Genomic DNA, 12,554 nt, shown 5'->3' on the forward strand with positions numbered 1-12,554 from the left:
TCATACTATTCTTAACCTCCCCAATCTATTTTCTACCTACCATTTATGCTACTTATTCTCTCCCTTTTCTCCCATTCTCCCCCTCCCCCACTGATAACCCTCCATGTGATCTCCATTTCTGTGATTCTGTTCCTGTTTTAGTTGTTTGCTTAGTTTGTTTTTGGTTTTTTTTAGGTTTGATTGTTAATAGCTGTGAGTTTATTGTCATTTTAGTGTTCATATTTTTTACCTTCTTTTTCTCAGATAAGCCCCTTTAACATTTCATATAATAAGGGCTGGGTGATGATGAACCCCTTTAACTTGACCTTATCTGGGGAGCACTTTATCTACCCTTCCATTCTAAATGATAGCTTTGCTAGATAGAGTAATCTTGGATGTAGGTTCTTGCCTTTCATGACTTGGAATACTTCTTTCCAGCCCCTTCTTGCCTGTAAGGTTTCTTTTGAGAAATCAGCTGCTAGCCTTATGGGAACTCCTTTGTAGGTAACTCTCTCCTTTTCTCTTGCTGCTTTTAAGATTCTCTCCTTATCTTTAATCTTGGGTAATGTAATTATGTTGTGCCTTGGTGTGTGCTTCATTGGGTCCAACTTCTTTGGGACTTTCTGAGCTTCCTGAATTTCCTGGAAGTCTATTTTCTTTGCCAGATTGGGGAAGTTCTCCTTCATTATTTGTTTGAATAAGTTTTCAATTTCTTGCTCTTCCTCTTCTCCTTCTGGCACCCCTATGATTCAGATGTTGGAACATTTAAAGACGTTCTGGAGGTTCCTAACCCTCTCCTCATTTTTTTGAATTCTTGTTTCTTCATTTTTTTTTCTGGTTGAATGTTTCTTTCTTCCTTCTACTCCAAACCATTAATTTGAGTCCTGGTTCCCTTCCTGTCACTCTTGGTTCCCTGTAAGTTTTTCTTTATTTCACAAAATGCAACCTTCATTGCTGCCTGGGTCTTTTTTATGCTGTTGGAGTACCCAGTGAGTTCCTGGATCATCCTGATAACCAGTGTTTTGAACTGTGTAGTTGATAGGTTGGCTATCTCTTTGTCACTTAGTTGTATTTTTTCTGGAGCTTTGAACTGTTCTTTCATTTGGGGCCATTTTTTTTTTTTTTGTCTTGGAGCACCTGTTACGACGTAGTAAGTGGCGGAGCCTTAGGTGTTCACCAGGGTGGGGCAGCCCATTTTGCTGTGTTGTGATGCTGTATGTGGGGGAGGGAACTGTGCCACTTGCTCCGCTCTCTGACGGTTTTCCACAATCAAACTGAGCCCTTCCGGTGCTGATTCCCAGGTAGGTGGGCTTGCGCATGTTCTAGGACCTTGTGGGTCTCTCCAGCGAACTCTCCTGTGAGGCTGGGAGTTTCTCCCGCTGCTGCCTCAACCCCCACATGTGTTTTCAGTCAGAGGTTTTGAGGCTCTATTTCCCCATGCTGGAACCCTGGGTTGTACTGGCTGCCTTGCTCCCCAGTTGCTCCTCCTGGTTTATCTGCACGCGAATGTACTACCACCCAGTCCACCAGCCTCCGCCTTGCCACGAGTTCTCTCTGCCCAGCTGCCCATCTCTGCCCCTCCTACTGATTTGCATGAATATTGCTTCTTTAACTCCTTGGTTATCGGACTTCCATACAGTTTGATTTTCTGGCAGTTCTGGTTGGTTTTTGTTTTTAAATTTGTTGTTGTCCTTGTTTTGGTTGTGCAAGGAGGCACAGTGTGTCTGCCTACACCTCCATCTTGGCCGGAACTGATTTCTGTTTTTATTTAAATTATTTTTGCATTGCAGACCTTTCTACATGTTTCTGGCTTACTTTTATAAAAATGTACATTTTTTACTTAGCTATTATTTCATAATCAACAGTACTCAGTTTATTGGCTGTGGAGGAGAATGAGATAAAAGCCACCTCACTAGTTACAAGTAACACGAGAAAATGTCACGACCGGGCCTGCACCGAAGAGCAGCTAGCTCCTCTGTGTGACTAAGTAAGAACTTACTTGGTGGGACGATAATCCGGAATGGAACGATCCAGTGAGATTTTTTCACTGAGGTAGGAATTGTAGCCATATTTCTCATGGGGTCCCTTGGCTTTCTCCTCTTCGGCTGGGGAAAGGGTAGCAGGAAGGCCCCCTTTGCCCCGCCCACCATAACCTTCAATGAGCCCAAGGGATTTGGATAAGCCTAAAAGAAAAGAGGAGAAAAAAGAATTATTTGAAAACCACCATACCAGGATCGTTCAAGTTCAGAGGCAGCTTCAATGGAAACTTTACCGTTATCTGTCACAGGAAAAAAACCATATTCTCATTTTATCAGTCTCAGGAATATGCTCTGAACACATTTATATTGAGAGGAAGGGCAAAGCAACTGTGAGTTGTGGGATTAGGCCCTGTTACCAGTGAGAAAACTCTCTCCATTTTTGAGAACTGGGATCTATAAAAGAGAGTTTGTAGACTGGGAGAAATGGGAACCGAGGAGGATACAGGACACGGGACAGAACTGGGGCCTGTTGGCCTCTCTCCACCAATGTCAGCCAGGCCAGGAGACACTTGATACAACACAGGACAAGAAAAGTCAGTAACAGGAAACTGCAGAAATGCAGGTGTTTTTACTTCGTTTAAACAGAGGACAATATACAGATTGATTTCATCATGAGTTTAAAGTGTGTAACAGCCTGACACAGTTCTTTACCTTATGGTTTTACTTACCTTACATCTAAATGGCAAAGTGAATACAAAATGCTTGAGAATAAATTACAGAGGGTGAAACTCCATAAGAGAGATGACTATGCCAAGTAGAGTAGGAGGCCCCTGTCACCACCTCACTGGGCAACTGTAAGCTCCCTGGATGGTGGCAGCTTTATAACTATTGTTCCATTATATGATAAACAGTTTGATGAGCAACTTTTAAATCCTAGAGTTATGGGAGGTTTTACTACTTAGCTAGAAAACTTTTGTTGTTAAGGGCTCTTATTCCCTTTGGCCATTTCAAATGCCCAAGCTATTCAGTACACACATACACACACACACACACCACAGGACTCCACCCACAAAAGACTCACTGCTGCCACTGGCAGGAAGAACACGGACTAGGGTTGAAGACAGCTCCCTCAGCCTTCACAGTGGGTGGGGCCCACCTAGCCTAGGAGGATCCCAGCCTCTCAGAAGGTGTCCCCAGGCAAGTCAAAAACCCATAGATCTGCTCAAATCACATGGGCCTCTATCACATATCGGTCCTTTATCACATAATGGCAAGACTTATAGTCATTCCCTTTCTTGCTTCTCTAAAAGTGGAAATTTATTTTTTATGATATCAAGATTAGAAAGCAAAGGTTGAGCAAGCATCTCAGAGTCTAACTCAGTTAAACATTATTTTTCTGCCTGAGAATCTTTTCCATTGTCCACTATGCTCTTCGGGAACTCTGACATCTTTTCTGCCTGCCACCGTCCAAATAGAAGCGCCATGAGCTGAGAATTCAATTACTCCTGCACTTCCTACAAGCTTCCTGGTCTTTAATCTCATGTTCCACATCAATGTGCAACAAACATTCCAATAACATCACTTTCACCATGCTCAAAAAATCTATGAGAACTCTTCCCACATCGAGTACAAATACCTGTGCTATGTTTTAAAACTGCATTATTAGGGGGATGTAGAAAGGTGCAGCTACCTTGAAAAATAGTTTGGCAGTTCTTCAATATGTAATATGACCCAGCAAGTCCATTCCTAGGTATATACCCAAAAGAAATGGAAAGATATGCCTACCCAAAAACTCAGACACAAATGTTCAAAGCAGCAGAATTCATGTAACTAAATGCCCATTAACTGATGAATGATAAACAAGATGTGACATATCCATACAATGGAATATAATTGGCAATAAAAAATAATGAAGGGATGATATATACTACAACATGGATGAACCTGAAAAACACTATGCCAAGTAAACAAAGCTAGTCAGCAAATACCACATATTGTATGATTCTATTTCCATGAAATGTATGGAACATGCAAATCTTTGGAGACACAAAGTAGATTAGCATATGCTTAGGGGGTTAGGGGAAGAAATGGGGAGTGACTGCTAACATGTATGGGGTCTTGTGAGTGACAGAAATATTCTGGAGTTAGATTGTGGTGATGTTTGCCCAACTTTGTAAATACACCACAACTCACTAAATTGTACACTTTACGTGGATGAATGGATGAATGATATAGTATGTGAAAAACTTCAATGAAACTATTTTAAAAACCTACTCTGATAGACAATTCTGTTTCCAACAAGATGGAAGGCTCAAAGAACATGAAAACTTCCCAGTAAACCACCTAGAACTGCTGACTAAAAAAACTTTTAAAATACTTTAAATTCATAGCTCAGCTTGCAAGAAAGAAAGGGAAACTCTCAGAGGTAAGTTAAAATCAGAGTGGAGCCAGTATCTGCTGGGATGGGATGAGGGAGGGATTTCTCATTAACTAAAGGCCAGAGTGTTAGGGCTCATATATGCACAAGACATGAAACTTTTTTATACCTTAAATGTTTCATAATAATTTTTAATTATGAAGGTATGAGTTCCCCTGTCTACCCAAGAGCTGTTTTGAGAACCTATTTGGATATAGGTCTTTGTATAATCAAATTAAGATTACTAATATCCTTATATGAAGAGAGAAATTTGGACACAGAGATAGAGGCAGTCACATAGAAGGAAGAAGGCCATTTGACGAGGGAGGCAGAAATTGGGGACGCAGCTGCAAGTCACGGAATGCCAGAGTCTGTCCACAAGCCCCAGAAGCTAGAAGAGGCATGAAAGGATTCTTTCCCAGAGCCTTCAGAGGTCATGGCCTGGCCGGAAACTTCATGTTGTTTTTCTAGCCTCCAGAACTGTGAGATGATACATTTCTGTTGTTTTAAGCCACCAAAACTGTGAAAATTCATAAAAAAAAAAAACCCAACAACACAGGAAACTAATATAATGAATATATTTTAAAAAAGAGAGAGAGAGAGAGAACAGAGTGAAAATGGATAGAGAAAATATATACCAGGCAACTACCAAAAGAAATGTGGAGTGGCTCTCTGAATATCAGATAAAATAGAATTTAGGGCAAACAGCCTTATGGGGATACACACAGTCCTTACCTAATGGAAAAGTAACAGTCCATCAGGAAGCTGGAAAGAATTACAAACTACCATGCACCTAGCAGTATAGCTTCAAATTATATACAGCAGAAATGGACACATTACAAGACATCAACAACAGCACAATCGTAGTGGGAAATATTAACACATCTCTGAGTGCTCAACGGAGCAGAAGGACAAACATTTAGCAAAAATACAGAGGAACTGAACAACGGAATTAACCAGCTTGAGCTGATGGACCCTGCAGCTGACTTAGTAAGTGCACGTTCCCTAGAAGGGCATATGGGACACTCAGACAATTGACAGGCTACAGATAAGTCTCTCTATCTTACAGATCATCTCTAAACATAAAGCAATTAAAAAAACAGAAACCAATAGTAAAATACCACAAGGAACTCACACATGTTGGCAATTTAAAAAGTCTTTTAAAATAATCATGGGTCAAATAATTGATCAGAGTGCCATTAGAAGATACATGAAACTAACAGAACTTTTAGGATAGTGCTAAAATAATACTCAGAAGGAACTCTATCAATGCATATATTGGCGAAGGGGAGGAGAGGCTGATAATTAATGAGTTAAGTATCTAATCCAAGTAGTAATTGAAACACGAGAGGAAACCTAAAGAAAGCAATAATGAACAACAGAAAAATCCTTAATAACTTACACACACACACACACACAGGAAAGACAGACAGGAAGGAAGGAAGAAGTAAGAGGGAAGGAGGGAGGGGGGAAGAAAGAGAGAGAGAGGGTGCACATGTTCCTTTCACGGAAGATTTATCTATTCGTCACAGCAGACACAAGGCTTAGGAGCCCCAAGATTTTTAGGGGCCCAGAAAAAGGTTTGATTTTTTTTTAATCATAACAATGCAGTCATACAACATAATTTTTAATATTTCTTTATTGTAGAAGAAACCCATGAAAGCCAAAGTTCCCAGGGCCCACAGAAGTCAGAAGCCAGCCCTAACTCTACTGAATCTAGAATTTTACCTGGAAGGTGGATAGCACAAGGACAGGCCTGGGACTAACAGTAATGACCAGTACTGTTTATTGAGCATCTATTGTGTGCTGGGCACCCTAATGAGTGGATCAAAAAAAAAAAAAAAAAAAACTATGGTACATTTACACAATGGAATTCTATGCAGCAGAGAGAAAGAAGGAGCTCCTACCCTTTGCAACAGCATGGATGGAACTGGAGAGCATTATGCTAAGTGAAATAAACCAGGCGGTGAGGGACAAATACCATATGATCTCACCTTTAACTGGAACCTAATCAACTAAAGAAAAAAGCAAACAAAATATAACCAGAGACATTGAAGTTAAGAACAATCTAACAATAGCCAGAGGGGAGTGGAGAGGGGATAGAGGGAAGAGAGGTTTTCAGGAACTACTATAAAGGACACATGGATAAAACCAAGGGGAAGGGTGGAGATGGGGGAGGGAGGTGGGTTTGGCTGGGGTTGGGTGGAGGGGTGGGGAGAAAATGCAGACAACTATAATTGAACAACAATAAAAGATAATAAATAAAAAAGCACTACTTAAACTCATTCATTGTGTCATCTGATCTCCTGACAACTTCATGAGGAAGGTATTAGAATCATGTCTAGGTGACAAATGAGGACACTGAGGCTGAGAATGTAGTGACTTTGTTAAAGTTCCATGGCTGGCAAAGGAAGATAGGCCTGGGTTCTGGATATAGTCAGAGATATAAAGCAGGACAGACCTGAGCTCAGTGACAGATAAGGAGACTAGTTCCAGGGCTTTTGCAGCAGCTCAGACAAGGAATGGGAGGGTCCCCTTTAAGGCAGTGGTGGTGATCAAAAGGAGAGCAGAGACTTGAGAAATGTTTAAGAGATACCATCACAAGAGACAGACAAGGGTAACGGTGAGCGAGAGGGAAGAAGTGAATGGGCCTAGGATTTCCAGTGGAAGGCCTGGGTGGTGAAACCACTCACAAGGATGAGCATACAGAAGAAAGCTTGAGGAGTTCCATTTTTCACATGTGGTATATGGGGCACCCACAGGACACTCACATAGGATCGGTTCCGACGTGAGTGTCCAGTGGGGAGCTGCAACACACAAGAATGGAAGTTCAGATGGCTGAGGAACCCCAGATATGAACCTGGCACCATCGGCATGGAGGGGGCGGTAGGCACAGTAAAGGGTGGGGGGTTGGGAGGGTGAATGTTGAGCAGCAAGAAGGAGAAAGGTAGACACCACTCAGGAAGTGTTCTCTGACCACACTCCTCGGGTATACTTCCACCATATCTACAGTAGGAATCGTGCACTTCAGAGCTTATTTCTTCTCTGCTCTGCAGTAGGAATCGTGCGCTTCAAAGCTTATTTCTTCTGTGAGGCCTGTTCTGTCATCAAAGCTACATTTGAAGCTCAAGACTTCAAGGAACTGAGGCTTAAAGAATTACAGACTCATTTCACTATGAACTGAGTGGTTAAACTACCTCTTGTCTTCATACACGCATTTGACCACTCTCTCCACTCAGTGATGATTATTGTTTGGACTTCCATTTTTTTCAATGCTTTTATATCCATTTTCCTATTATATATGCAGGGTAGATATGACCATGATCATTTTAGAGATAATGGAGGCTCAGATGGATTAATTACTTGACCATCCAAAAGTAACGGAGACAATACAATGTTCCTTCCAACCCTGAACACACACACAAATGATCTATTTGAGAAAGCCTGTAAGAAAGAAGAGCCTAACACCAAAAACATGATGAGGAGTGGCAAATAAATGGTAGGAAGCTCATAAAAAGAATATTATACAGCAATGAAAATGAATGGTTTGCAGATAAATGGAAGAATATCATAGACTCAATGTAAAGCAAAAAGTAAACATCAAAAAATGTGCCTAATTCCATTTATACAAGGTTTCAAAAACTAATTAAAATATGGTTTAGGGATATAAACTTATGTAGAAACTATGAACATCCACAAAAAAGAGAGTGTATTATGACTGAGGAAGGACATACAAAGGAACTTAAAAGTTCTGGTGATGCTCCATTATAAAGCCGGGGGGTGGCTGTGACTAGTAGTCATGATATAATTATCATCTGGCATGTATGTAATACATACAAGCTGTGAACTATTGCATAATTTTAAAAAAGATTATAAAGAGAGCACTGATGGTGGTTTTTCTTCTGGTTTTATCTATTTCTGTTCATTCACCCTGAGTTTCCCTTTTCCTTCCCCAGTACTTGCTTCCTTTTGTTACAAGTCACAAACTCAGCCTTCTGTGGTTCTCCTGCCAGCATGGGGCCCAAGAGTCAAGGAGGGAAGGAGGGCAGAACTGGCCTTCAACTCAGCAGCTTCAGTGGAAAATATCTGATTCTTCCTCTTATTTCATCTGTGTGGTTTGGTTGGCACACCTTTTTCTTCCCTTCATGGTGTAGCATTTTTTTGTCCAGTCTAAAGAGACAGCTCCCAATCCTAAGTCATCAAATACTACCTCGGAGCGAAAGTGCATGTCAGATGTGCTTGCCCAGCATGCTCCCGTGGGCAGCCTTCCCAATGCAGACAGAAGGGCCAGGGAGGGAATTTATTATAAAATGATATAGGAATTAAGACCAGGGGTGCATGCTAATCCCACCAAGGATACACTGGGAACAATGGTTCCCAGTGAGATTTTATTCTCCTTCCTGTGTCATTATTTCTTCCATTATCAAAGTCACCCACTTAGCAGCCTTAAAAAGATCATTCCTCACAGTGTGATGTGACAATGGGGAATTATATGTTTTGTGGTCCACGTGCTCCCACTTCCCTCCAATCTAATCTGCCAGAAAGGTTCAACAAGGCAGCAAAAATTTTCACTGGCATTTTAATGTGCTTACTTAGCAGGTCCAGGAAACTGTTGGCAAAGATAAATAAGAGTTCAAGATCACCAACAAGGCTCAATTCGGTCTTCACTTTGCTGGGAAAAGTTGCCATGGGAGCGAGTTGGGATGACTCCATGAACCAGGGAGGGAGCCTTCTTTTCTCAAAGAATCCTTTGCTCTTTGGCCAGAAGCAGTGGCAGCCACTACAGACCATAGGAACTTGTAGGCATGGAAGTTGCCATTGGCAAAGGGAAGAAGAAGCCGCAAGGAGGGAAAGAGGGAAGAGAATGGCATGGCTGCTTGGCACCAGGCCTTGGAGGACTTATGATTCCCTTCTTCTGTGTCAGGCAGTGCCTCCTGATTTATCTTAGCTGAAGACAGCAGAGCCAAGGAGTGTTAGTGGACAAGAAGATGATGTCAGTCATCTCACAGCACCTATACTGAATATTCTTCATGTTTCTCTCTATATCCACTCTCCACCTTTTCCCCCGCTATTTGCTCCAGGAGTGAGACCTGTATAGACAGCATCAAAGCTCCCTTGCTTTGGGCTGAGTTCAACCAACAGGTGACAACTTGAGGAGACTGATGAATAGAAAGAAGAGAGGTTGGGGCGTGTATTCCCCCAGCTCCATCCCAGTGGGCAGTGGTGGTAGAGGCTGCATTCTTTCACACCCTAGCTGTAATTAGGCAGCCTTCTCCTAGGCTTCAGCCAGAGTCACAGCTAAGCCTGTGTTCTGTCATCTGCTCTCTCCTCTGGCCCCTTCAGCCCTTGGCATGGCGACTCCCTCCTCCTCTGTTGCCAGCTTTAGAGTAATTCACTGTCCCTTGTCATTCCTTGCTGATTTCCCTTAACTCTGCCCAAACCTTTGTAAATGTCTTGCTAAATCTCTTCACTCACACATTCTAGTATGCCACCTGTTTCCTGCTGGAATCCTGACAGACACAGAATCTTACCTATCCCTGTTGGGAAGACTTCTAGGTATTCTCCTTAAGGGCAGGGATGTGGTCGCCTTGGTGCCTGACACATTAAAAGGCCTTAAAACCTGTTGAGTATATAGATGACTACAGACAAGATCTGGAGGTTGAATTTGGGGCCATTTATTATAAAGTGATGTCAAGGAAGAAAATTAAAAATCCATGAGAAAAACATCTACTAGGAGAAGAGGGTAAGATTACTATGATGGTATGTTTGTATTCATAAAGAGGAAGAGAGTCTGCACTGATGTCACAGACAAAGCAAGTCTGGGAAAGGTCATTTGCTTTGGCAGTGGAAAGGGTCCTGGTGACCCTGCAGATGGCCATGTCAGGAAAGTAAGTGCTTCCAGGGTGCTAAAAAAAGGCAGGATGCCAGGTCTGTCCTGCAAAAGCCCAGCCATTGTTAATATAATGAAAACAGTTTGCATGACATCGATATAACATGGCAGCCAAGGAGAGTGGACTGGAATGTGCACACATGAACAATGACAACTTCATTGCATTAGTCATTGGGGATGGTAGATGCCACTGAGTGAGCATGTGTACTGTGTGGCCATCACATTCAAAAAGACTGAGCAAGTAGAGCAAAGAATCTGCATCACATTTTGCATTAACCTTGAACATTCCTCTGTGGAAACTATTTGGATGATTCAGAAGGCCACAGGTATGGGCAGCTGGTGATTGGCAGCTTCATCATGACAATGTGCCCACTCATGGTCTCATGTCTTGTGCAGAGCTTTTTGGTGAAACATCAGATTACCCAGGTGACTCAGCCCCCCTACAACCCAGATTTGGTGCCCTGGGACTTCTGGCTTTTCCCAAAACTGAAATCACCCTTGAGATTTCAGACCATTGATGAGATTCAGGAAAATACAATGGGGCAGCTGATGGCAATTGGGAGAACTGTGTGAGGTCCCAAGGTACCTACTTTCAAGGGGACTGAGGCATCATTGTCCCATGTACAATGTTTCTTGTATCTTGTATCCTCATCAACAAATGTCTCTATTTTTCATAGTACATGGCTGGGTACTTTCTGGATGACCTCGTATATACTGGGAGTGAGGCTCTAAATTTTTTTTTCTCAAATAGTCATCAAATTTTCCAAACATTAAGTAATAAAAAGAACCTCCATTTCCAAAATTTTAGAAATTTCCTAGTGCATTTGAGTCAACACCTACTATCTGCACATCTCATGTGGATGATGGAGCAGCTCTGTTCCATGGGGCTGGAGGTGCACACGCTTGATGCTGGCACAGCGAGAGTGAATCACTCGGCCCACACCTGTCAGCAGTTACTCCCAAGCTACGAAGGCTCCATAGTGGTGGCAAAAGTAGAGAGCCAAGGTTCTAAATCAGCTCCCAGCTGCCTTCCTTTCTCCCTTCACACAACTAAGGACATAAGTTTTTCTGGGGTCACAGTTTAAACTTATGAGTTTAGAGGTAGCCGGCATTATTCTTTCAGAAACAGGGATGGTACTCACAACAGATGGAACGGATGTTTCCAGAAGAGATAACAGCTGCATCAAATGCAACCTGGGGCCTTGTCAAATCAGGAAGCTGCCCATCAGCTCAGCAGCCACAGCCCAGTGTGGGAAAACCACACACACACACATACACACACACACACACACACACAGCCATAGAGCCATCATGTCGCAGGGCCTTTAGTTGGGCGAGCGTGTGTTAGGTGGTCTCCGCAGGAGGGCCCAACTCCTCCTCAAGGCTCGAGAGCCCCAGAGAGAGCCCACAACGCTAAAGCATTTGGAAGTTGATGAAAGTTATAGACAATCAGGGTGCTGCAGCCATAAGCTTAATAGAGAGCAATAATTCCAGGTTTATTCCTGGCCCACTTCCATGTCTGCCTGGGAGAGTGCACAGTCTTTCTGAGGAAGCCAGCCTCATAATAGAGATAAATAGGACATCTGAGAAATGCTTGAAGAGGGGCCAAGAAGGGACTTAGCCTACCAGCTAGTAAAACATACTGAAAAGCTCTAATAATGAAGATAGTGAGATAATGGAACAGGAAATGACAGGCAGATCGATGAAACAGAAAAGCTAGTCCATAAATATTGCTGAAAAAGGAAAAGGATAGCACCATTTTGGACATGAATGTTAGTGATAATTAGTTAAACTGATAAATGTTTACTAGATACAAAGCACCATACTAAGCATTTTCATTGTAATATACCATATATACAATATTTTCTAAACACATATGTTAACTGTATATTTGTGTTAAGTCTGTATATTTAAATTCACTTAATTCATACACATAAAGTTTTTAAAGTCATTACTCAAATGCCCCTTGGTGCTAGTTCTTACATCTCTGGACTCTGTTCCCTTCCTCGCCATCCCTCCTGCCACCACCTGGATTCAAGCTCAAGTCGTTTCTTCCTGAAGTTATTGCAGTCGACTGCTAACGCCGTCTTCAGAGTGAGCTTTCTCACCTGCAAATCTGATTGCTGCTTGCTTAAAGTTCATTAGAGCATTCCTGCTGCCCATGGGGGAAAAAATCCAAAAATCTTCATGTAATATGCAAAGCTGCTCATTAGCTGATTCCTTGCCCAGCCTCATCCCCTGCTTTAGAAGTCCCACTCTCTTCTGATGCTTCTGAAGCTGCTGCCCCTCT

At 42.3% G+C, this 12,554-nt stretch overlaps 1 protein-coding gene across 1 annotated transcript in view; it reads right to left on the reverse strand.

Annotated features, from left to right (window-relative positions):
• GALNT17 (polypeptide N-acetylgalactosaminyltransferase 17) overlaps positions 1 to 12,554 on the reverse strand; it is a 425,240-nt gene that overhangs the window by 270,645 nt on the left and 142,041 nt on the right. Inside the window, exon 2 of the mRNA XM_053929821.2 lies at positions 1,979 to 2,162. Within this exon, the coding sequence (XP_053785796.1) occupies positions 1,979 to 2,162 (184 nt within the window). The remainder of the gene's footprint in view (positions 1 to 1,978; positions 2,163 to 12,554) is intronic.

Source organism: Desmodus rotundus, chromosome 1 (assembly GCF_022682495.2).
Source record: "Desmodus rotundus isolate HL8 chromosome 1, HLdesRot8A.1, whole genome shotgun sequence".
In the NCBI taxonomy this organism is placed as follows: Eukaryota; Metazoa; Chordata; class Mammalia; order Chiroptera; family Phyllostomidae; genus Desmodus; species Desmodus rotundus.